General features: G+C 44.0%; 2 protein-coding genes across 2 annotated transcripts in view; one reads left to right on the top strand and one right to left on the bottom strand.

Moving 5' to 3' along the window:
* Positions 1–2871: 2871 nt before the first annotated feature.
* On the bottom strand, positions 2872–13738 carry dldh (dihydrolipoamide dehydrogenase). Its single transcript, XM_061677486.1, has 14 exons — positions 13613–13738; positions 12677–12752; positions 12358–12437; positions 12128–12196; positions 11951–12020; positions 11753–11853; positions 11540–11683; positions 9096–9197; positions 8836–9026; positions 7810–7980; positions 7518–7707; positions 5902–6039; positions 5739–5828; positions 2872–3295 (listed from the first exon to the last, which is right to left on the bottom strand). The coding sequence occupies exons 1-14, from the start codon at positions 13649–13651 to the stop codon at positions 3230–3232; spliced, it is 1527 nt and encodes a 508-aa protein (XP_061533470.1). The 5' UTR covers positions 13652–13738; the 3' UTR covers positions 2872–3229.
* A 7541-nt stretch (positions 13739–21279) lies between these two features.
* The window catches only part of LOC133402551 (receptor-type tyrosine-protein phosphatase zeta-like), a 50269-nt gene continuing 48582 nt past the window's right edge, over positions 21280–22966 (top strand). The window contains 1 exon segment of the mRNA XM_061676457.1: positions 21280–21612. The gene's annotated coding sequence lies outside the window, so the exon portion shown is untranslated.

The raw sequence follows: 22966 nt of genomic DNA on the forward strand, positions 1-22966 counted from the left end.
GTCTAGTCCCAATCAATCGAGGATCTGCTCAAACTCAGTCCTATTCTAGTCCTGTCATACTAGATTTCAGTCCAAATAGGTTCTAGTCTAACAAGATACAAGTCCTGGTTTAATCAAAGGCCTAGGTTGCAGACTTAATAACTGATCAATTTTGGTGACATTTGGAATAACTTTGGAAAAATACAATCCAGTTGAGACACATCCAAGCGCTCTCAAGTGAGAAGACGACAAACTTTTGTTGTGGCGTGTCGGACTGCGCGGGACGAGCGAGCGTCTTCACGCCAACGCAAAGGAAACAGATCTTCGTTCTCCTGAAAGCAACATCCGACTACCCGAGAATAACGATGTAATAACTGATAGTAACAACGCTACCTGAACGCATGGAAACAGTGTTTTCCCCCCTCTTCTTTTTTGGGCTCCTCTCGCTCGTCTTCTGCCTTCCCCCCCGGCTCGATCGGGGTCCGACCGGCGGTGGCGCCACGCCTGCTCGGCACACACACCTTGCGCAAACAGCACAGGAGCCTTTTCGTCGGAAGGGAACAACCGCTGCGTCTCTTGTCAAACCAGAAAAGAACACTTTCGTTATGTCATTGTTCCAAAAATTCCCCCCCCCCCAAAAAAAAATTCCCTTACAAATAAGAAGGTTTTCATTCAAAACGTAACATTTTTCCCCCTCTAAAAAGGTGACATTATTCTGTACCGATAACGACGTTGTCCCAGAATCGCTCGCTGCGTGTCTGAAGACCAGAGTGCATTGCCAGCTGATCAAACGGTTTGCCTGAGGCATCGAGGCGGCGGCCACGTTTGACGAGCTGGCGCGCGTCCGCTCCCGTTGACCGCCTCGGACATGCAAAAAGCCCCCGGTTGCCTTTTCATCGTCTTACGTCCAACGGGTCTGGTCGGGTGAAGAACAAGAAAGGCCGGCCAACCAACACCCAGACACTCCGGCCTCAGGACTTCCAAGTTCAGTCAGGTCTGAATTTGGAGTCCAGTGAGGTTCGACTTCTGTTGTCAAGGTCTTTGTTCGCCATTTGTTATATTGCAGCCATTAGTTAAAATCAAATTCATTTTTTCCCTCATTAATGCACACAAAGCACCCCGCAGACGGAATTGTTGACATTTATTAAGAGAGAAAAACTGAAATATCACGCTGCCTTAAGTATTCAGACCCTTTGCTGTGACACCCACATATTGAACTCGGGTGCTGTCCATTTCTTCTGATCATCCTTGAGATGGTTCTACACCTTCATTGGAGTCCAGCTGTGTTTGATGATACTGAGCAAATGAGAATCATGAGGTCAAAGGAACTGTCTGAAGAGCTCAGAGGCAGAATTGTGGCAAGGCACAGATCTGGCCATGGTTACAAAAAACTTTTCTGCTGCACTTAAGTGGGCTCCATAATCGTGAAATGGAAGACGTTTGGGAAGACCAGAACCCTTCCTAGAGCTGACCAATCGGGGGAGAAGAGCCTTGGTGAGAGAGGTAAAGAAGAACTCAAAGATAACTGCGGCCGACCTCCAGAGATGCGGCCGGGAGATGGGAGAAAGTTCTAGAAAGTCAACCGTCACTGCAGCAGTCGGGGCTTTATGGCAGAGTGGCCCGACGGAAGCCTCTCCTCAGTGCAAGACACATGAAAGCCTGCATGGAGTTTGCTTAAAAAACAAAAAAACACCTGAAGGACACCAAGATGGTGAGAAATAAGATTCTCTGGTCTGATGAGACCAAGCTCAAACTTTTCGACCTTAATTCTCAGCGGTATGTGAAGCAGTGATGGCAGCATCATGGTGTGGGGGTGTTCTTCCAGCTGCAGGGACAGGACGACCGGTGGCAATCGAAGGAAAGATGAATGCGGCCAAGTACAGGGATATCCTGGACGAAAACCTTCTCCAGAATGCTCAGGACCTCAGACTGGGCCGAAGGTTCACCATCCAACAAGACAATGACCCCAAGCACACAGCTAAAATAACGGAGGAGTGGCTTCAGAACAACTCTGTGACTGTTCTTGAATGGCCCCCCCAGAGCCCCGACTTAAACCCAATGGAGCATCTCGAGAGACCTGAAAATGGCTGGGAGCAATGGCAGACGATCCCCCAAATCCCGGTGTGAAAGACTTGTTGGATCATTCCCAAAAAGACTCATGGCTGGATTGGCTCAAAAGGGTGCGTCTACTAAATACTGAGCAAAGGCTCTGAATACTTGTGGCTGTGTTTTTCTTTTTTAATTCGCTGCGACAATTTCAACAATTACATTTTTCTGTCACTATGGGGTGCTGCTTGTACATTGAGAAGAAAAAAAAGAAAAATGATTTTAGCAAACGGCTGTAATATAACAGTGACAAATTTAAGGGGGTCTGAATACTTTCCATACCCATTATCTGCGCGTAAATATATATATATTCCCCCCCCCCCATTCCGCTTATCCTCACACGGCTGTGCTGTAGCTTATCCCAGCTGACTTCAGGTAAGAGGCTGGGTTCCAGCCAATCGCAGGGCACACATATTACAAAATCAATCAATAAATAAAAAGAATCAAAATCAACCATTGGCACTCACGTTCACGCCTACGGGTAATTTAGAGTCTTCAATCAACCTGGCGCGCATGTTTTGGGGATGTGGGAGGAAAGCGGGAATGCCCGGAGAAAAGCCACGCAGGCACGGGGAGAACGTGCAAACTCCACACAGGCCGGGCCGGATTTCAACCCAGGTCCCCAGAACTGTGCGGCAGATGTGCTAACCAGACATACGCCGCGCCGCCCAACAAACCTTTAAATGCCCCCCCCCCCCCCCCCCCAAAAAAAAAAAAGTATTTTCCAATGTGTAACATCGTTGTGATGTCATTAGGTTAAAAAGCCAAAATAAAAACAGACGAGCGTGTTGACCACATGATGTATTTACTTTATTTTCATAATTGGGATAAATGTCCTAAAAGCCGGACGAGTGCTGGCTAGCGCGACACGTGCTAAGCGCCATGGTACAGGAAGTAGAAATAAATTAAAGCTTGAAAGTCATGGGGGAAACTTCTATTTCCCGACACAATCGTTCAGCTGTAAATGGAAAAAAAAAAAAAAAAAAAAATCCTCCCGGCGATCGTACTATTGAATATGTAAATGAGTATTCAGGAAATAACATTAGAAGAAGAAGCTCGGCGGTCTCATGGAGTTAGAGTTTGGGTGTGGGAGTTTCCTGGCGGCGCAACTTCCTGTTCCCTCGTGCGACGAAGATGAAGAGGATCAGAAGTTGATGGCCTTGCCGAAGGAAGCGGCCAGGTTGGCTTCTCTGAACGCCTCCGACACCGTCTGGAAAGGCAACAAAAGGCGTTTTGGGTTTTTATTTTGCAACTACAAAGAACACAGGATTTCCTTAATATAGCCCAAGGATGAAAAACTCGCCATACGTTTCACTACATCTTTTCATGGCTCATTTGGCTCCCGTTTAGGTCTAGTTTAGCTCCAGTAGAGGACTAGTCTAGTTGTAATAAGAATGACAACAATACATCACATTTGCGGGGCACTTTTCCCAAAAGGCAAAGACAATGTACCAGTTTAGTTCTCGTCTGAGTCGCGTCAAGATGTAGTCTAGGTGTAGTTAAATTGCAGTGGTAATATTAATAGTAATTCATCCATCCATTTTCTTCCGCTTATCTGAGGTCGCGTTGTGGGAGGGAGGCGTCAAGGAGGCATCCTAATCAGATGCCCAAGCCACCTCATTTGGCTCCTCTCAATGTGGAGGAGCAGCGGCTCTACTCTGAGCCCCTCGCGGATGACCGAGCTTCTCACCCGATCTCTAAGGGAGAGCCCGGACACTCTGCGGAGGAAACTCATTTCGGCGCTTGTATCCGGGATCTCGTTCTTTCGGTCGCGACCCACAGCTCGTGACCATAGGCGAGGGTAGGAACGTAGATCGACCGCTAAATCGAGAGCTTCCGATACAAAGTCCGCATCACTGCAGACGCCGCACCGATCCGCCTGTCGATCTCCCTTTCCGTTCTTCCCTCACTCGTGAACAAAACCCCAAGATACTTGAACTCCTCCAATTGGGGCAGGATCCCATCCTCGACCCGGAGAGGGCACGCTACCCTTTTCCGACTGAGGACCACGGTCTCAGATTTGGAGGTGCTTATTTTCATCCCAGCCGCTACAACACTGCTGCGAACCCATCCAGTGAGAGCTGGAGATCACGGCTTGATGAAGCCAACAGAACCACATCATCTGCAAAAAGCAGAGACGCAATACTGAGGCCACCAAACCGGACCCCATCTACGCCTTGAAATTCTGTCCATAAAAATTAGGAACAGAATCGGTAACAATGGGCAGCCTTGGCGGAGTCCAACCCTCACCGGAAACGAGTTCGACTTACCGCCGGCAATGCGGACCAAACTAGTCTGAAGAAGAGTCAAGTCTAGTTCTTTTCTAGGTCTAGTCTAGTTGTAGCCTAATTCTACAAAGCCCAATTCCAATGAAGTTGGGACATTGTGTAAAACGTAAAATAAAAACAGAATACATTGATTTGCAAATCCTTTTCAACCTTTATTTAATCGAATATACTACAAAGACTGCTGAAATAAGCAGGGACATCCCTGAAAAACCCTTTCATTGTATCATTGTATTCTGTTTTTATTTACACTTTACACAATGTCACTTCTTCAATGGGGTTGGGGTTTGTACCATGGCTGTAGTCTAGGTCGAGTCTGGGCCAACACTAGTCGTAGTCTCATCCAGTTTAGAACTAGTCTAGTTGTAGAAATAATAATAAATCTAATTTGTATAGCGCTTTTTTGAAAACTCAAAGACAAAGTAGTAATTTAGTTGCAGTCTATGAATAGACTAGTTGCAGTCCAGGTCTAGGTTAGTTATTATATCCTAGCTCTCGTCTCATATCCTAGGTTAGTTATTATATCCCAGCTCTCGTCTTGATCAATCTAGATCTAGATCATTTCTAGGGCGAGTCTGGGTCTTGTATTGTTGTAGTCTGGGACTAGTCTAGTCTGGAACTTTTCTAGTTGTAGTCAAGGTCTAATCTAGTTGTAGTGTAGCAGCAGTCTAGTCGCAGTCTGAATCTACTCTAGCTGCGGTCTTGTTCAAGTCTGGCTCATTTCTAGGGTGAGTCTTGGTCTCATATTGCTTCAGTTTAGGACCAGTATAGTCTCGTCTAGAACTCTTCGACTGGAGTTGGGGTCTAGTGTAATGTTATTGCAGTTCTAGACTGATCCGAGTGTGGTTGTCTTTAAATAAAATTAATGCAGATTTTACACAATACAACCCCTCTGATAAAACAAAACAGTCTAGGACTATTCTAGAACTAGCCTAATTCTAATCTAGCTCTAGTTAAAATGGCGTGGACAGGGTTTTGGCGGCATTGTAGGGTGTTTCAATAAGTGCACAAAAACAGTGAATATGTGCGTTTTTTTTAAGCTAATAGCTGGGGATAGGGCGCACAAAAATAAATACATTAAATAAAAAATTAAATACAGTGAACACCGCTCATTGTGGGGGATAAGGACAGAGCCTCGTGGCAAATAGCAAAAATCTGAGATTAACCGACACGCACCCAAAATGGTTTGCAATTGGCTTTAGATGCCACAAGACGGCACCAAAACCACTTTTTATGCCCTATTCAACAAAACTATGAGCTAACCAAATGTAGCTCCTCCCTCAGGTCAACATAGACGCTTGGTACCAAAGCCAAGAATTGTTTTTTTATGTATATATTTCTTATGCTTTGGCGTGAGCCACGACGTACCGGGTGGGCGTGGCAGACTCTGGCGACGTCCTCGCAAGACGCGCCATACTCCATGGCGAGGGCCGCCTCGTTGATCATCTCTCCCGCCCCCTATAGGCCACAAGCACACGTTAGGCGCTAGACGGCAGCGTTAGCGTGAAGCGCGAGCGCACGCGAGGCTTACGCTTCCGAGGATGTGAGCGCCCAGCATCCTGTCCGTCTCCTTGTGGCTGAGGATCTTGACCAGACCGTCCGTGTCGGCGTTGGTTTTGGCGCGGCTGTTGGCGGCGAACGGGAACTTGCCCACTTTGTAGGGAACGCCCTGAACAGCCACAACGTTACAGTTTAGAGCGGGTTGAGGTTTAAAATCCTCAACCTTGATGTCATTGCTAAAAACCGGACCGGATAACCTGACCCAAAATAAATGACTACGTTTAGGAGACGTTATTATGCGGAATATTTTGTCAGTTATTGATTGTTTGATTTGAACACAAACAAAGGAATACATAAAATACAAATGAAATTAATAATAAGGGGCAATAAACTCCATCATTCGGCACGGTTTACATGGAGTAGGCGGCAAAAACACTTCAAGTCCTACTTTTTAGTCGCTATAGAGTTTTTTTATATCACATTTATGCAGTAATAGGTTTTTCAAATACAATATATTCATATATGTATTCAAATAATGAGCCCGCATATACACGTGTGTAAAATAAATCTATTTTAAGCCCAAAGCATAAACCATTATGTAATACCTAGATACAGTGGATACGGAAAGTATTCAGACCCCCTTAAACTCTTCACTCTGTTATATTGCAGCCGTTTGCTAAAATCATGTGGGTTTATTTTTTTCCTCATTAATGTACACACATCACCCCATATTGAGAGAAAAAAAATGAAATTGTTGACATTTTTGCAGATTTATTAAAAAAGAAAACTGAAATCTCACACAGCCGTAAGTATTCAGACCCGGACTTAAACCCAATTGATCATCTCTGGAAAGACCTGAAAATGGCTGCCCACCAACGTTCACCGTCCAGGTGTGAAAAACTCACCCATCATTCCCAAAAAGATTCATGGCTGTATTGGCTCAAAAGGGTGCTTCGACTAAATACTGAGCAACTAATGCGTATGGCTGTGTGATATTTCAGTTTTTCTTTTTTAATAAATCTGCAAAACAAATTCAACAATTCTGTTTTTTTTTTTCTGTCAATATGGGGTGCCGTGTGTACATTAATGAGGAAAAAATGAACTTCAATGATTTGAGAAAATGGCTGCAATATAGCAAAATGAAAAATTTAAAAAGGGGTCTGAATACTTTCCGTACCCACTGTAGGCCAAATTTGTCCTGCTTTTTAAATCTGTTACAATTATCTGACAGCTTATGTGACTGTACATAACTGTTTTTATATTCTCCCCCTGTCCAGTAAATATTTACCACCCCAATTTTTAATAGTAATGTTACTAAAAAGTGTGAATTTGAGAAGATTTTCCTATTTCCTGACCTCAATGAAGTCCTTTTGTGTAAAAGTATACCGAACCAGATCATTTTTTCATCAGCTGGTTATCTGTTCATAAAGTAGTTATATGATAATATATTGGTTATCCGTTTATGAACTGATTATGGGTGGGAGGGGGGTTACATTCCTGTCCACCTCCACAGTAAGAGAAATTTATGAACTAGAAATAGCCTCTTTTTATGTCCTTCTCCGTTATACAAATCAGATTTTTCTCATTTCTCCATCTTTGAGGCATGTCTATGGAAAGTTTTGCTAGAACATACAGCACGTGGCTGACCTCTTCCTTGACCTGCTCCTCGGTCTTGCCCACCCAGGCCACCTCGGGGTGCGTGTAGATAACGGAGGGCACGCAGTTGTAGTCGATGTGCACGGCGCCACCCGCCATACCCTCCACGCAGATGATGCCCTCGTCCTCCGCCTTGTGCGCCAACATGGGCCCCGCCACCACGTCGCCGATGGCGTAAATGCTGCCGCGACGAGGACAGTATGTGACATCATCATATCATCATCATCATCATCATCATCATGCCCCACGTTGTCGCGCGAGGCAGGATCGTCACACAACGCACCTGGGTACGTTAGTCTGGAAGCGGTTGTTGACGGGGATGCGCCCCCTGTTGTCTAGCTGGATGCCCACGGCCTCCAGGCCCAGGTCGTGAGTGAACGGCCGCCGACCGATGCACACCAGTAGCACGTCGCACGTCAGCGTCTCGTTCTTGCCGCCGGCCGCCGCCTCCACGCTGAAACCGCAGGAAGTGATGAGCGCCGCGTAGGGTACCGCGGTACACGGAATACTGAGGGCGCTGACTCATTCCTCCAGGGGTGTCAAACTCCACATGAAGCCTAATTTGATGTCAAAGGGGCAAGACCACTAAAATCTTACCATAACTGATATTATCGGCTGTTTTTTTTTGTACAACAATTAATCAACAACTAACTGATTGAGGCAGCGGAGGATGAAGAAATGCTCTCGTGAGAAAAGGGAAATAAATAAATAAATAAATAAAAAGTTACTGACGCTACACCGCACATTAAGTGATGGGACATATGGTACCAATGTGTCAATATTAGGGCCCGACTGATAAGGATTTTTTGATGGTGATGGTGGTCATGTTTTTGGGATGAGGGAGGAAACCGGAGTACCCGGAGAAAACCCAAATCACTGGAATTACAATTAAGCTTAAAAATATCAAATAGGACATCAAGCATTATGGAATCAGCTGCATTTTGTCGTCTTCATTGTATTCTTCAGGTAAAATACATTTTGTGGTACCAGGCATTAAAATGAATAAGAAATTGAAGAAACAACAGTGTTTTAATGATCCCCCCCCATTTTCCTGTATCTGAAGGAGTCAACGCTAAACGCTAAGCTAAACGGGCCTGTATGCCAAACCTACTGTATGCGGTTTGGTTAAATAGACGAGGTGTACTTGTACTCTGTGTTTAATGTTTAGTTTGACAGTAAACGTCAAGTGAGAGTGGCATTAACAGCTCGATGCCTCTTTTGTGAAGAATTGTCATGGAAAAAGTCAGGTCACGCGTGTCTAAAGACACGAGCACCACGAGGGGTTTGCATCGGAGGGGGTACTACTCACGCCACGTCCATCTTCCCATCAGGCCTCCGGGTGGCACCCAACACTTTGGTGCCCAGCTTGAACTTGAGGCCCTGCTTCTGCAGGATGCGCTGGAAGTTCTTGGCGATCTCCATGTCGATGCCCATGCCGCCCACGTGGCCTAGGAACTCCACCGCCGTCACCTTGGCGCCAAGACGCTGCCACACGGATCCCTGCGGGAAGACGAGGATGACAGAAGGCCGGCGGCACACCGTTGACGTGACCGCGAAGACGGCACCCACCAGCTCCACTCCGATGACGCCGGCGCCGATCACGATCAGCTCCTCCGGAACTTTCTTCAGGGACAGCGCTCCCGTCGACGACACCACTGTCTCCTCGTCGATCTGCCGAATCAAAAATAGATGACACCTTTTACGAAGCTAGGTTCAGGCTTTCCTGTGTGGAGTTGGCTTGTTTACCGGTTGGGCAAAAAAAAAATCATGATTAAATTTTGATTAAACGCCCAGACTGATCAAAATTTAACCGTGATTTCGATGTCTTGCAATCATAAAAACGGAATTGAAAAAGAGTAATGTGCCGGGAGGCACGGTGTGTGTGTATACAAGTTCCTGTGATGTACAGTGCCACCAGAAAGTATTCACACCCCTTCACGTTTTCCACATTTTGATATGTTACAGATTTATTCTAAAGCTGATTTGAGTATAGTTTTCTTTTTTTTTTAAATTATTTAAAAAAATCGACATAAAATATCCCATAATGGCAAAGTGGAAACATTTTCAGACATTTGTGTAAATTTCTAAAAAATATAAACATTCAAACATAATAGATACATTAGTATTCACACCTTTTGCTATGACACGCAAACGTAAGCTCAGGTGCATCTGACTTCCACTGATCATCCTTGAGATGCTTCTACAACTTGAATGGAGTCCACCTTGTGGTAAAACCAATCGACTGCACAGCGTTTGGAATGGCACACACCTGTCTACATAAGGTCTCATAGTTGGCAGTTCATATCAGAGCGGAAACCGAGCAATGACATCTAAGGAATTGTCTGCAGACCTCTGAGACCGGATAGTGTCAAGGCGCAAATCTGGGGAAAGATAGAAAAGAATTTCTTCGAAGCATCTTCGAAGGTCCCGAAAAGCACTGTGGTTTTGATTTCTCGGAACTACTGGGACCATTCGTAGATCTGGCCATCCGACCAAGGTGAGTAACCGGGGAAGAAGGGCCTTGGTCAGAGAGGCGAACAAGAACCCTATGGTCACTAAGGCGGAGCTCCAGTGTTTCCTTGCGGTGATAAGCGAACCATCCAGAAGGTCAACCATTGCGAACGTCCTCGACCAATCAGGCCTTTATGGGAGAGTGGCCAGACAGAAGCCACTTCTCACAAAAAGACACATGGCAGCCCGCATGGAGTTTGCCAAAAGGCACCTTAGGGATTTTCAGACCTGCAGCAACAAAATTCTCTGGTCTGATGAATCCAGGCGGCACGGTGCGCGACTGGTTAGCACATCTGCCTCACAGTTCTTAGGACCGGGGTTCAAATACCGGCCCTGCCTGTGTGGAGTTTGCATGTTCTCCGCCTGCCTGCGTGGCTTTTCTCCGGGCACTCCGGTTTTCTCCCACGTCCCAAAAACATGCATGGTAGGTTGATTGAAGACTCTAAATTGCCTCTGAATGGTTGTTTGTTTCTACGTGCCCTGCGATTGGCTGGCGATCGGTTCAGGCTGTACCCCGCCTCTCGCCCGAAGATCGCTGGGACAGGCTACAGCACGCGACCCTAGTGAGGATAAGTGGTACAGAAAATGGACGGATGGATGGATGGATGGATGATGAAACCAAAATAGAAGTTTTGGGCCTGAATTGCAAGCGTCATATCTGGAGAAGAAGAGGCACTGCTCATCAGCCGGCTAACACCATCCCTACTGTGAAGCATGCTGGCGGCAGCATCAAGTTGTGGGGCTGTTTTTCTGCGGCAGGAACTGGGCCGCTAGTCCGCATAGAAGGTCAGATGACAGCTGCCAAACACTTGCTCCAGAGCGCTCCGGAACTCAGACTCGGGGGTCGATTCACCTTCCCACACGACAATGACGCAAAGCGCACAGCCAAGATGACAAAGGAGCGGCTTCAGGGGCAGCCAGTGAATGTCCTCGAGCGGCCCAGCCAGAACCCGGACTTGAATCCCACCGAACATCCCTGGAAAGACCGAGAAACGGCTGTCCGTTGAAAGTGCCCACCCAACCTGACTGACCTTGACAGGATCTGCAGAGAAGAATGGGAGAATATGCCCCAAAACAGGTGTGCCAAGCTCGTAGAGACATACCCAAGAAGACTTGAGGCTGGGATTGCTGCCAAAGATGCTTCAACTAAATAATAAGCCAAGGGTGTAAATACTTATCTACCCATTATGTTTAAATGTTTGCATTTTCAATAAATTTGCACAACTCTCTGAAAATATGTTTTTACTTTGTCATTATGGCATATTTTATGTAGATTTAAAAAAAAACAAAGAACACTATACTCAAATCATCTTTAGATTAAGTCTGTAACATTGCAAAATGTGGAAAAAGTGAAGGGCTGTGACTACTTTTTGGTGGCACTGTAAAAGCACCCTGAATGCACGAGCAACGAGCAAGCGTGCAACATATGCCATTGGTGCTTTTCACACAAAACCCGGGAAGAAGTCAGTCAAATATTGCGTTGTTTTTACGTTGTGGCACACCTGAATTCCCGGGAACGGCGTGACTTCGGAGCCGGTGGCGATGAGGATGTTCTTGGTGTTGATGACTTGCTCGCTGCCGTCGGCCGTCACGGCGGTCACCTGGTTCTTTCCCGCCACCTTGCCGAAGCCGTTGACGTGGGTCACCTGTCGGGAGAGGACGCCGTATCGCGAAGGCTGACAAAGATGGGCGGGAAAAGGAAAAGGAGGTCTCACTTTGTTCTGTTTGAAGAGATGCGCGATGCCCCCGGTGAGCGCTTTGACCGCCCCGCTTTTCTGCGCCATCATCTTCTCAAGGTTCAGAGAGATGCCGGAAACTGAAAAAGAAACATCGTCATGTCGGAGATTTACTGTGGATCAGAACCATTTGGACTACCGCTCTGTCCGCCATGTGATGTCACCCTTCCATCTTACTTTCGATGCCCCTGCTCTCAAAGTCTTTGCCGTGAGCCAAGTGGTAGAAGTACGAGTTGTTCAGAAGAGCCTGCACACACACATTTACTCACATTTAAACCAAATGTGAATATGTAGCATAATGGCATATGCTTTACCATAACAGAACTCAATGGAATATATAATTGTACGTGATACTTTAGAGGGGATGCAGCCGACATTGAGGCAGGTTCCGCCCAGTGTGGCGTCCTTCTCCACACAAACCGTCTGTCAAGATACAAATATAAAATTATATATAACTATGATTTTATTTAGTCCCGGGTCATTACAATCATCCCCTTTACAGCACGCCAGATTGTACAACAGTCTACTAAAACGGTGTAAGAAGCGCGGCCAATGAGAATAGAACATTTGCGGCACCGGTTTACCTTGAAGCCGAGCTGTGCAGCTTTGATGGCGGCGACGTAGCCGCCCGGACCGGACCCAACCACTGTGACGTCTGCATCGACTGTGCACAAACAACAACGAGTCAACAACATGCCGCATAATCAGTGGTGGTTCTCGGGGGGCAAGTGCCACTCTAACACTGTGCTTGCCCCCCCTCCCCCCGTGCCCCCAAAAATGGCCACAGCCTGGCCACCCCACTCCTGCACATAATATCATGCTAATTGTAACATCTTTAAGCTATAATGTACGTTAACGGTTGTGCCACTTTGTACAGTTCAGGAAGTGGTTGTGTTATCTTACTCGCTGCTTTGTCAGCGTACGTTCGGACCGACAACACCGTCGCTCCGTGCTGTTTGCACGGCAGCTGATGACTTCGCTGTGTGGGGACGACAACACACAAAAACAAGTCAGACCTTCTGCAAGGGGACACACAATGCAAGACGGAATCGAATCAAATCAAAGTGGAGTCAAACCTTTTAAATGTTGTAAAAGTGCGAGTAAACTGCATTCTTATGATCAGTAATGTGACAATTCACACAGGGATTTCTCTGTCGTGCTGTCATCAAAAAAACGTGAAAGCACACCAATGGTGTCAGAACAATTGTTTACTTGTATAAAGCCTCCTTATTTGCTTCTATTTTGTCTTTACTTGGTGTTATACTGACATTAAAAAAAATAAAACATCATATGCATAACCACATACTGAATATCAATAGCTAAGATGTAAGTTTGGATCCCAGAAGCCTGGGACGATACAACGCAACAGATTGGGTAACCTTAGCCAAGCTATGCTAACTAGCCTGTGGGCTGGGTTTGTCAGATGGACAACGTGTACATTTTTATTTAGGGCTTCTCGTGGAGTCTTGCAACACAAATAATTGAAATACGGTGTAACAATGGGGACAAAGTGTGTGTGCGGACAACAACTATTTGAACTTTCTTATTGGACAAGAATAGGGGACAAGCTTTCGTAAAGTTTCTGCAAACGTATTCATCAGTTAGCCTATAATCAGCGTATGCCGAACACAGCTGAATCCAAACAATATAAAAATCATATTAAGGCAAATTCAAGCAAGTAATTGCTTTAGTTTAGTATCTACCACTTAAATTGTGTATTTTCCTAACGGGGTCTGGTGTTATTAGCCTAATAGATAGCCGAGCGGGTGCAGCAAGGGGAAGAAGAAAAATAAATAACCCTCAACAGCCGACAACGGGTGTCGTTGGTCGACTTCTTACCGTAGCCAGAGTTCGATATAACCGCGTCCAAGTGTGCATTTTGTCGGCGTGCCCGGACGTCCAAGTTAGTAAGTTGGTTCACCTCCAGCAGGCCGAGCAAAGCAGCCAAGGACTCCTGACAGACGGCGCGGCGCAGGAATATGACGTCGGCGGCCACCAAGCACCAGCAAGCCTGCGATCCAAGTGAGGAGAAGCAGGAAAGAAAATGGATGGATGGATACAAAACAACAGCAATCCCCTACTTTGAAGAAATGCGTACATACATGTAATACTGTAATCGACAAAAGTTTGAGATAATTTCGGATATAAACCAACAAAAAAAGGAATTTTTTATTATTATTTTTTTTTTGCTTTTCAGGAGTGTCATCTTTAGCTTTAACAAAATGATTAGCTACATCACAAACAATATTCATTTTGTCATAATGTACATTCATTTTTACCTCTATTAAAGATCCAAATATATAAAAACAGACAATTATTTCTGATTAAATTTCACGTGGAAATTTTAAATTGAGTATATATTTCGCTGCATAAGTTGATATATAAAACTAAATACTTAGGATTACATGTAAACATTAGCAAAGTTTAAATTTGAACAGCTTCTTGTTTTTTTTTTTTAAAGCAGCCTGCAGTTTGAGCTATGTTCCACTAAAGGGAGCCACTGCCTCTTTGTTTGTGCTTTGAAAAAGTTCCAATTCCCACAATATTGAATCATACGAAAACGCACCACAATGAACGTGTCTGACCATGTTGATTATTATCCCTGGTGTATTCTGTGTTTTATTGGCTTGTAATGGTTTTCATCATATGTATGCATGGTAGGTTGACTGAAGACTCTAAATTGCCCGTAGGTGTGAATGTGAGTGCGAATGGTTGTTTGTTTGTATGTGCCCTGCGATTGGCTGACGACCAGAGTGTGGGAAATGGATGTTCTATCATACAGTGGATTTGATTTATAACATTTTCAGCTCTTGGTGTCGCCAAAAGACACGGAAGTAGTGAGTACTGTTGAGTGTTGAACTTGACACGCCTGTGACGGCTTCCCGTGGGCGGGTGTTGCACCACTCACACTTTTCCCACTCTTATTACACAATGAGGACCCACAAGTATTTGGTACTCATGAAATGATTTTTTTTTTTTTTTTTTTTTTTTAGGTGATCCTCATTTCGTACGAGAGCGTGCATATGCGCACCCTCTTTTGTGTGTGTGTGTGTGCATTGTGGGGCAGGGGCGGGAGAACCCCCCCCCCCCCCCCCCCTCCCCTCACACACCTCCCTGAGAAAAGGGCGGGTGTCTTGCTTGTGTTGTGTACTGAAAGACCCTAAAGAGCCTTTTGGGAAACTTCGAAGCGACGCCACAACTAAAATTACAGCTGGACTTTATTAATTATGCATTCACACCTTTTGTCTTTTTGTCTTTCAGCTTTGGTGGGGTGGGGTGGGGGGGGGGGGGGGGATTATCGTGGTGAAGCCAAATGTTGGAATGTTAAAGTTTGGCGATTAAAAGACTGTGTTTAAAAAACAACAACTCTCTTTTCAGTAGAAACTTTGCTTCAGTGTGTCAGAATAAAAGCAACACAGCAGAAAAAGTCCAAATGTTGCTTGGAGACGCAAGAAAAGTGGAGGGCAAAACGGGGCACATTTCATTTTGAATCAGGCAGCGTTCGTAAAAAGGTCAATCAAAAATCATAAAAAAAACTGCACAGGTATAAAAACGGTAAAATTACATTATTTGGAAAGTATAATAATCATTCATTCTCCATTTTGAATAGTATTCATTAAATTATTTGTTTCATTGTTTTTGTTTTTTCTTTAATTAAAACGGTAATGTTTATATTTCACTAAAAATATGTTTTATGTAAAATATAATTCACTTCAATATTAAAATAAACATTCATGCTCATTTTAAAATTTTAGCAATTTAATTAGAATTAAATTAACATTAAAACATATATTTTATATTTTACAAATATTGATATCTATATTTTTATTTTATGTATAATCACTTACTTCAATCAAAATAATAATTCAGTATCATTTTTATTGTATTATTCCTAATTTAGAAATTGAAAACTGTTTATTTTCCTACTGTTTTGAGTATTTTATTACGATACAATAAAGTAACTAATTATTGAACATTGTTAAATGTATACTTTTTTAACTAATAATTTTGTATTCTATGTAAAACTGTTTATTTTGATAATAAGATAATCATGCATTGTCATTTTGTATTGTGTCATTTATAATTAAAAATGTAAAAGTTTTTTATGTTCCTACAATTGTATTATTTTAATACCATAAATAAATGAACCAATTATTTAACAAACCAAAGAATGTTAAATGTGTAAAATTTGGATTTGACTATTTTTGCAATGTTATTATTCACAATGAATAAATTAAGAAACTACACAGATGAACGAATGAGCGAATGAATGAATAAATAAATACATAAATATATTTGAAGTAACTCATTTTTGGGTTAAAAATCAATCAATCAATCAAAAAGTAAAATCAATGTGAATGCTTTGTGGGCTACATTCCAGAAGAGCCACACTGTACTTTGCCCACTCCCGCACGAGAAGCTTCACCTTGGAGGCACTCGTTGGCTTTTTCTTGGACTCATTATCAGTGCGACAACACAGCATTCATCGGCTGAGCTGCGTGAATTCATGTTTGGAGTGTGTGCGTGCGTGTATGTGCATGACAGAGCTTGTGTTTGTATTTGTATAATGTGTGTGTGTGCGTGCGGTTAATGCGGATCATATTGTAGGAATCGAAGCGTCTGTGCTTGTGGCGCACTCGAAGAATGTGAAGCGTTCTCCAAGCCGCCTGGTATGCTGAGAGTCGTCGTTAGCGACGCTCGAACCTCTCCAAAGTTCAGCGGGCCACAAAGAAGCGGGGCGGATCAGAACCGCCCCCAACAATGACGGCCCGGCTTCAAAGTGGTAGAGAGCGGCTTCCGCCCGGTTCCCATCGGCTAAATGGGCACCGACCGCGGCAAACGCCGAAATGGCGGGCAGCCACGGTGGACGTCGTGGAAAGACGGCAACAACAGTTGCATATCCTTCATTCATGACCTACCCCCAAATCACTATATCAGGATTTTGATATAGCGGACTATATAGTTGACTCTATATGAAACGATTAATCGAAAACTCCCTAATCACTATCACAGGATTTTTATATCGTGGACTATGTAATTGACTCTGCGTGCTGGAGCCCATCCCAGCTATCATGGGGCAGGAGGCGGGGTACACCCTGAACTGGTCGCCAGCCCATCACAGGGCACATGGGAACAAACAACCATTCGCACCCACATTCACACCTATGGGCAATTTAGAGTCTTCAATTAACCTAGCGTGCATGTTTTTGGGATGTGAGAGTGCCCGGAGAAAAGCCACGCAAGCACAGGGAGAACATGCTAACTCCACACAAGTGAGGCCGGGATTTGGACCACGGTCTTCAGAACTGCGAGGCAGATGTGCTCACCAGTCGGCGACCGTCCCGCCATTTATCAAACATTAAGATTTGAAACTTCATGGAAGTTCACGCAAATAATTAGCTCTCGCGGGCCACCTAAAACGATGTTGCGGGCCAGATTTGGGCCCCAGGCCTTGAGTTTGACACCTGTGCTAGAAATGATGCGGGCTGGTCATAACATGATGATTACGTGTGTCACTGCTTCGCCACGAGGCTACAGAATGATCCAAAATATGAAGGCTACTTACTGTCTATAAGTTATAGCAATTGTGCCCCCCCCCCCAATAAATCTTCCGTGCCCCTCTTAAAACTGAGGTCTGGTCACGTGGTCTACAGTAAGTTGCTTCATTCGCATCCTCTGCAGGACATGGGAAGGCCAACAGTCAGCTCTCCTTTCTTTTTCTGTATATTTGATGATATTTCAACTATTTTGACTGACTTTTGGGACACCTTAGATATTGATGTTGATATGATATTTGCCATTGACCTGCCGAGGACCATTAGCTCTGGTATCATAGAGGGAGTGTAGCGGGTGCGGGGGATTATCGGGGGGGGGGGGGGGGGGGGGGTGGTGTTTAATGACACCGCAGGCTCTTCCGTGTGACCTCGTTACCTCAATCCATGCGCTGATGCCGATGGGATTACGATACACTCGACGACACACACACAAACACGCACGCACACGCACGCACACACAGTTGTTTTAAGGTTTAGAATGACTGTAACATCCGAGTGTGACAAAACAACATAATCCAGTTCTTGAATGAAATGTTGGGCATAGACGTGATCATTATGTCCAAATGTCAAAACGCCAAAAACTGTGGCACGCGCACACACACACATGCGCACACACACACACACACACACAAACCAACAAAAGGACGATGTTCTTATCTGATTTGTGGTTTTGTCGCCTTGAATAGCGAGCGCCGTTTCCCACGTAACTTCATCTCAGGGCGGAGACTCCGGCCGACGCCTCTCACTTTCAAAGGTGGACGCCAGCCAATCGGCTGCTATTTCGCCACGACTGTGAAAAACAATCAACAACACAAAATGGGTCAGTGGAGGGTTTGGGTCACACACATCTGCACTTTAGGACTAACATTGATCAAATACACTCGTGGAGCCTCGAAATGCAGTACGCTAAGTTTAGCTAGCAGCTAGGCTAACATTAGCACATGAGCAACTAGCTTAGCAGACACGGTGACATGTCGAAGAAGTGTGTAGCATGTTCATGAGGGGTGTAAACCAATCACAAAAGTGCTTCACAAGTGTGCTTTTGTGGTAGCGATGAGGCTAACATTAACAATTAGCATGGCATAGGAGGCGTGTGCATGTGTGTCTGTGCGTGTGTGCATGCAAACACAGAGGCTTGTGCGTGTGCTAACATCTAGGCTAAAATGAGCATATTAGCATATTAGCTAGTCATTTTACAATCCTTGGAAATATTTGTTTCTTGTTCGTCTTTATCGTTGACCGTGGCAACCGCTTCTCTGGCGTGGCCGTGGTAACCACAGCGCCGCTCATGCGTGATCTAGTGGGCGGAGCTTGAGGAGAAAAGACTTGAGCGAGCGAGAAGCATTTTTCAAAAAATAAAAGATGGCCGTGGCCACGTCTCCTCAAACTTTTTAAAGTTTATCTGCCCCCCCACCCCCCCTGTCCCACCATCGCCACCGCCACCCTTGCGAACATTGACGCTAACAAGTGGAAAGCAGTTTTGCATAAATTAGAGATAATCCATCGTAAATTATGCAAATGTATTCGAGAAGCCAGTCGGCTCGTTCATTGTCAACTTCGAATATCTTTGGACGCTGAAAGAGGAAAAGTTGAAAACCACTTTTGGGCATCAACCAGCGCTCGGAGGAACAACAAATACCTCCACAAATACATGTAGAATATACTGAAATACATGATTGAGTACACCAATAATACATCAAACTAGACATCAATATACTCACCAATAAAAACAAGAAAATACAAAATAAGTGATAAAAAAAATCCATCAATAATTACATCAAGGCATATAACAAAACATATCAATAAATACATCAAATGTGTCTATAAGTAAACCCATGAAAACGCATATAAATTCAAAAACAAATATAATATAAAATGCATTGACAAATACAAAAACCAACACAAAGCATTGTAAATGAATACACTAATAATTACATTAAATAGACATCAATAAATGAGGGCTGTAACAATACACAAAGGTCACGATTCGATACATGGCTCAATTTCTGACGCACGGTTGGATACACGATTCGATATTGTTTGGAGGGCTGGGGGGAGGGGAGGGGGGGGGGGGCAAAAATCCCCCAAAGAGATTATTATAGCAAAAACTGGACGAGTTAGAGCACTTCATTGTACATGATTGTCAATATATAAATACAATAAATAAATAAAAGCAACAGAGTGGATGTAAGAGACTTCGGTCTGTGCTGTAAAGCAGAATTTTAAATAAAATATGTAAAAACAAACACAAACTTTTCTTTAACTAAATAGCTACAGTTTAAAAAATAATAATACTAAAAACAAAACTAAACTGGAGTATAAGAAGCAATCTTGCTGTCTGTTCCATAGAGTGCAACAATGTAAGCATTGAAGTAGCACAATTTCTGTCTGCGTTTCAAACCAGAAATGAAATAAAATGAATTTAAAAAAACCAAAAAAAAGTGGGCATCAATAAATATTTTGCATTTAGCGAAATAAAAATAATTTGGGTCATCCTAATTGACCTAAAACAGAAATTTCACGTCAGACAGTCAGTGGGAAAAGAAGGACTGAATCTGCTGCTCCTAATACATAAAAATATAACAAAGTGCATCAATATAGAAGTACAAATCAATCAACAAATACATCAATCAATAGATTAAATATCATAAATACATCCATAAGTGTAATAGAATATATCAATAAATACATCCATAAGTACGCCGACAAATATTGAAAAAAAAAATCGATAAATACACACACAACAAAATCTGTGATAAATATCTAAATACATTAAAAACACATCTGTTGGAAGTTGGAAGTTCACCCTTCCAAGTTCTTTCCCCCTTACCGTCGAGCCATCCAACTTTATATATGCGCGTATCATTTTAGAACATAAACACGCAACGGGCACGTATCGCAAAACAAAATCGATATCAGATACAAAATCAAAATACATCGTAACTATATACGCACACAGTATGGAGGCATACGCATTTTCATATCATTTAATGAATAGTGGTCAAGACACTTTTTTTTGGATGACCCCTGGGTTTTCCAGGGTCACTGTCTCCAATGCTGAAACAGCCAGCCGTAATAACGGTGAAGACATACAAGCCTTCCCACGCGTTGACAAATTCATACGTATTCATTCATGTGACAGAAATAACGGCGTTCATTTTGCTTTTTTGCTATTGTGCGAACGCAAAATGGCCGCCCCATCACAGGTCCCTCTGGTGTATCGCAGCAACATCACGGCAAAGACATTCGACCTTTGGAAAAGAATCCGATAGATCTTCACAAAACTGGTCGCAAATCATCAAACTTCATTTGGGACAACTAACAGTAAAGACTAAGATTGCAGAAAATATTTGATACCGCTTAGCACATCCGCCTCGCAGTTGTGAGCTTGCGGGTTCAAGTCCCGGCGGTCCCGTGCCTGTGTGGGTTTTCTCCGGGTGCTCTGGTTTCTTCCCACATCCCCCCCCCCCCCCCCCCCAACAAAGTTAATTGAGGACTCGAAGTTGCCCGTAGGTGTAAATGTTGTTGTTTTTTTTTTGCTTGTTTCCGCGCGGCCTGCGATTGGCTGGCGCCCCAAGATAGCTGGGATGGGCTGCGGCACGCCCGCGACCCGGGTGAGGAGAAGCGCTACGTGCCGTTATTGATCAAACGATATGAAAATGACTCATATGGACCTGTCCCTGCAATAAAGATTACATTCATCAAGTGTTGCTGAAGAATTCCTCCATTATTACTGTCATTTATCGTTCTATAGAATTATTATTATTATATGTAGGAATTATAATAAGTTATTATACTAAAATCAATGAAATTACGATGAAAAAGAAAAAAAACGCCAGTGGTCTGAGCGATGTCCAATATGTAGACTGGAGCGCAAGGTGCGTGTATGTGCGTGTGTCAAGTGGGGGGCGGGGCGTGCGTGCGTGCGTGCGTGCGTGCGCGTCCCCGACACATAAAGAGGAAAGAGACGAGCGAGCGCAGGGCTTTCATGTTCTGGATGTCCTCAGAGAAAGAAAGAAAGAAAGAAAGAAAGAAAGAAAGAAAGAAAGAAAGAAAGAAAGAAAGAAAGAAAGAAAGAAAGAAAGAAAGAAAGAAAAAAAAAGAAAGAAAGAAAAGAGGAAGAGGCGCATCGCGATCGGCGGACGCAGCCGGGAGCGACGGTGATGGATGCGCCGCTGTGAGGGAGGCAGCTCGCTCCGTTCCGCTCTCGGATCCCCGTTCGAGCCCCAGACATGGACGCGAGCCGCGCCGCGCTGCTGCACATCCTGTTGACGCTGCAACAAGGTCAGACGTGACTTCTCTTTTCAAAACAACAACAATCATCACAAAAGGTGAATGTGAAAAACCTCCCAAGAGAGTCTCTGGTCTATGAACCAGATAAAAAAAAAAAACGTTTTTGAAAAAAATGATTTGAACATTTCCATCAGTTGGACACGATTCATTTGAATGTTTTCCGAGGAAAAGTGCAAAATGAAGCGAAGTCACTTTTCCACATTCGACTCACGTGCAACCCAAAATGTAGGATCTCTTTTTCTTTTTTCTCTTCCAGGGCCGAGTGGTTCTGATCCAAATCGGCCGAGTGCATTCCTAAAAGTGGTCGCGCGTCGGTCGTTTCGAAAAGCTCTGGTCCAAGGTGCTCAATTGTAAATTGGCTATGATTGAAGTCGGTTCTGCTGGTCCTGGGGCAATTCTCGAAGCGGTTCGGGTCGGAAGCGTGGTCGGTTCTGGTGCTTTCTCAAATCGTTTTTCTGGTTCAAGTGGTTCTGATCCAGTTCTAACTGCTTCTGTGCGATTCATACAGCATATGAGACATAGATGGGGTATAAATGGACAGGGCACAGCCGTTCAATACTGCTCAGTTAGCTGCTGGAAGATCGGTCGTTCTTCGCAGAGGATCAAGAATATACAGTATGCGTGTGAGTATTGCGATACCGTCTGTCTACATGTGGTGCTGGGCCATTTGTGTTGAAATTACCCGCTGCTTCGAGGGTTCTAACGAGGGCTCGACTGATGGGGATTTTTTGGGGGGCCGATGCCGATTCCGATATTTGGCAGGATAAAATTCCGATCACTGATTGATTAAAAAAATATTTGTATAAATCAGAAAATAACTTATTTTTTGGTCCCTTCAAATGTACAAGAATAAAGATTGGAATTACAGGCAGAACATTTGACTCGTTTCCAATTCTTTGTCGTTTAGTGTTTGGTTTGCGTCTACGACAGAAGAAAAAAGATGCCAAAATCAGCATTTGTTTTTTTTGTTTTTTTTCCCCCTGATTTTTCAGGATTTTTTTTTTCATGTTTGTTGGGATGTCATTATATTTGCAGATTTGAAAAGTAGGCTTTACGCGATCAGGATTTTGGGGCGCCAAGCAGCGAGTTGGAAAAAAAAAAACGATAAGCGATCACAAGATGGAGGAATGTGTCGATTTAAATGACCTGCTCATTTCCTGTATATACCTGTGCACTTAATTTTGCTCCCAAAAAATATATTTCAATCAATAATGTATCTTTGTTCATCTATTTCTGCCAGTGAGGCATTTTTGTTTGTTGGCGTGCCGTGAGATTTTCCAATTGTAAAATATGTTCGTTGGCTCCATTAAGGTTGGAAATCACTGCTCAAGTCGCGTCGAACCAA

Source organism: Phycodurus eques, chromosome 5, assembly GCF_024500275.1.
Source record: "Phycodurus eques isolate BA_2022a chromosome 5, UOR_Pequ_1.1, whole genome shotgun sequence".
Lineage (NCBI taxonomy): Eukaryota > Metazoa > Chordata > Actinopteri > Syngnathiformes > Syngnathidae > Phycodurus > Phycodurus eques.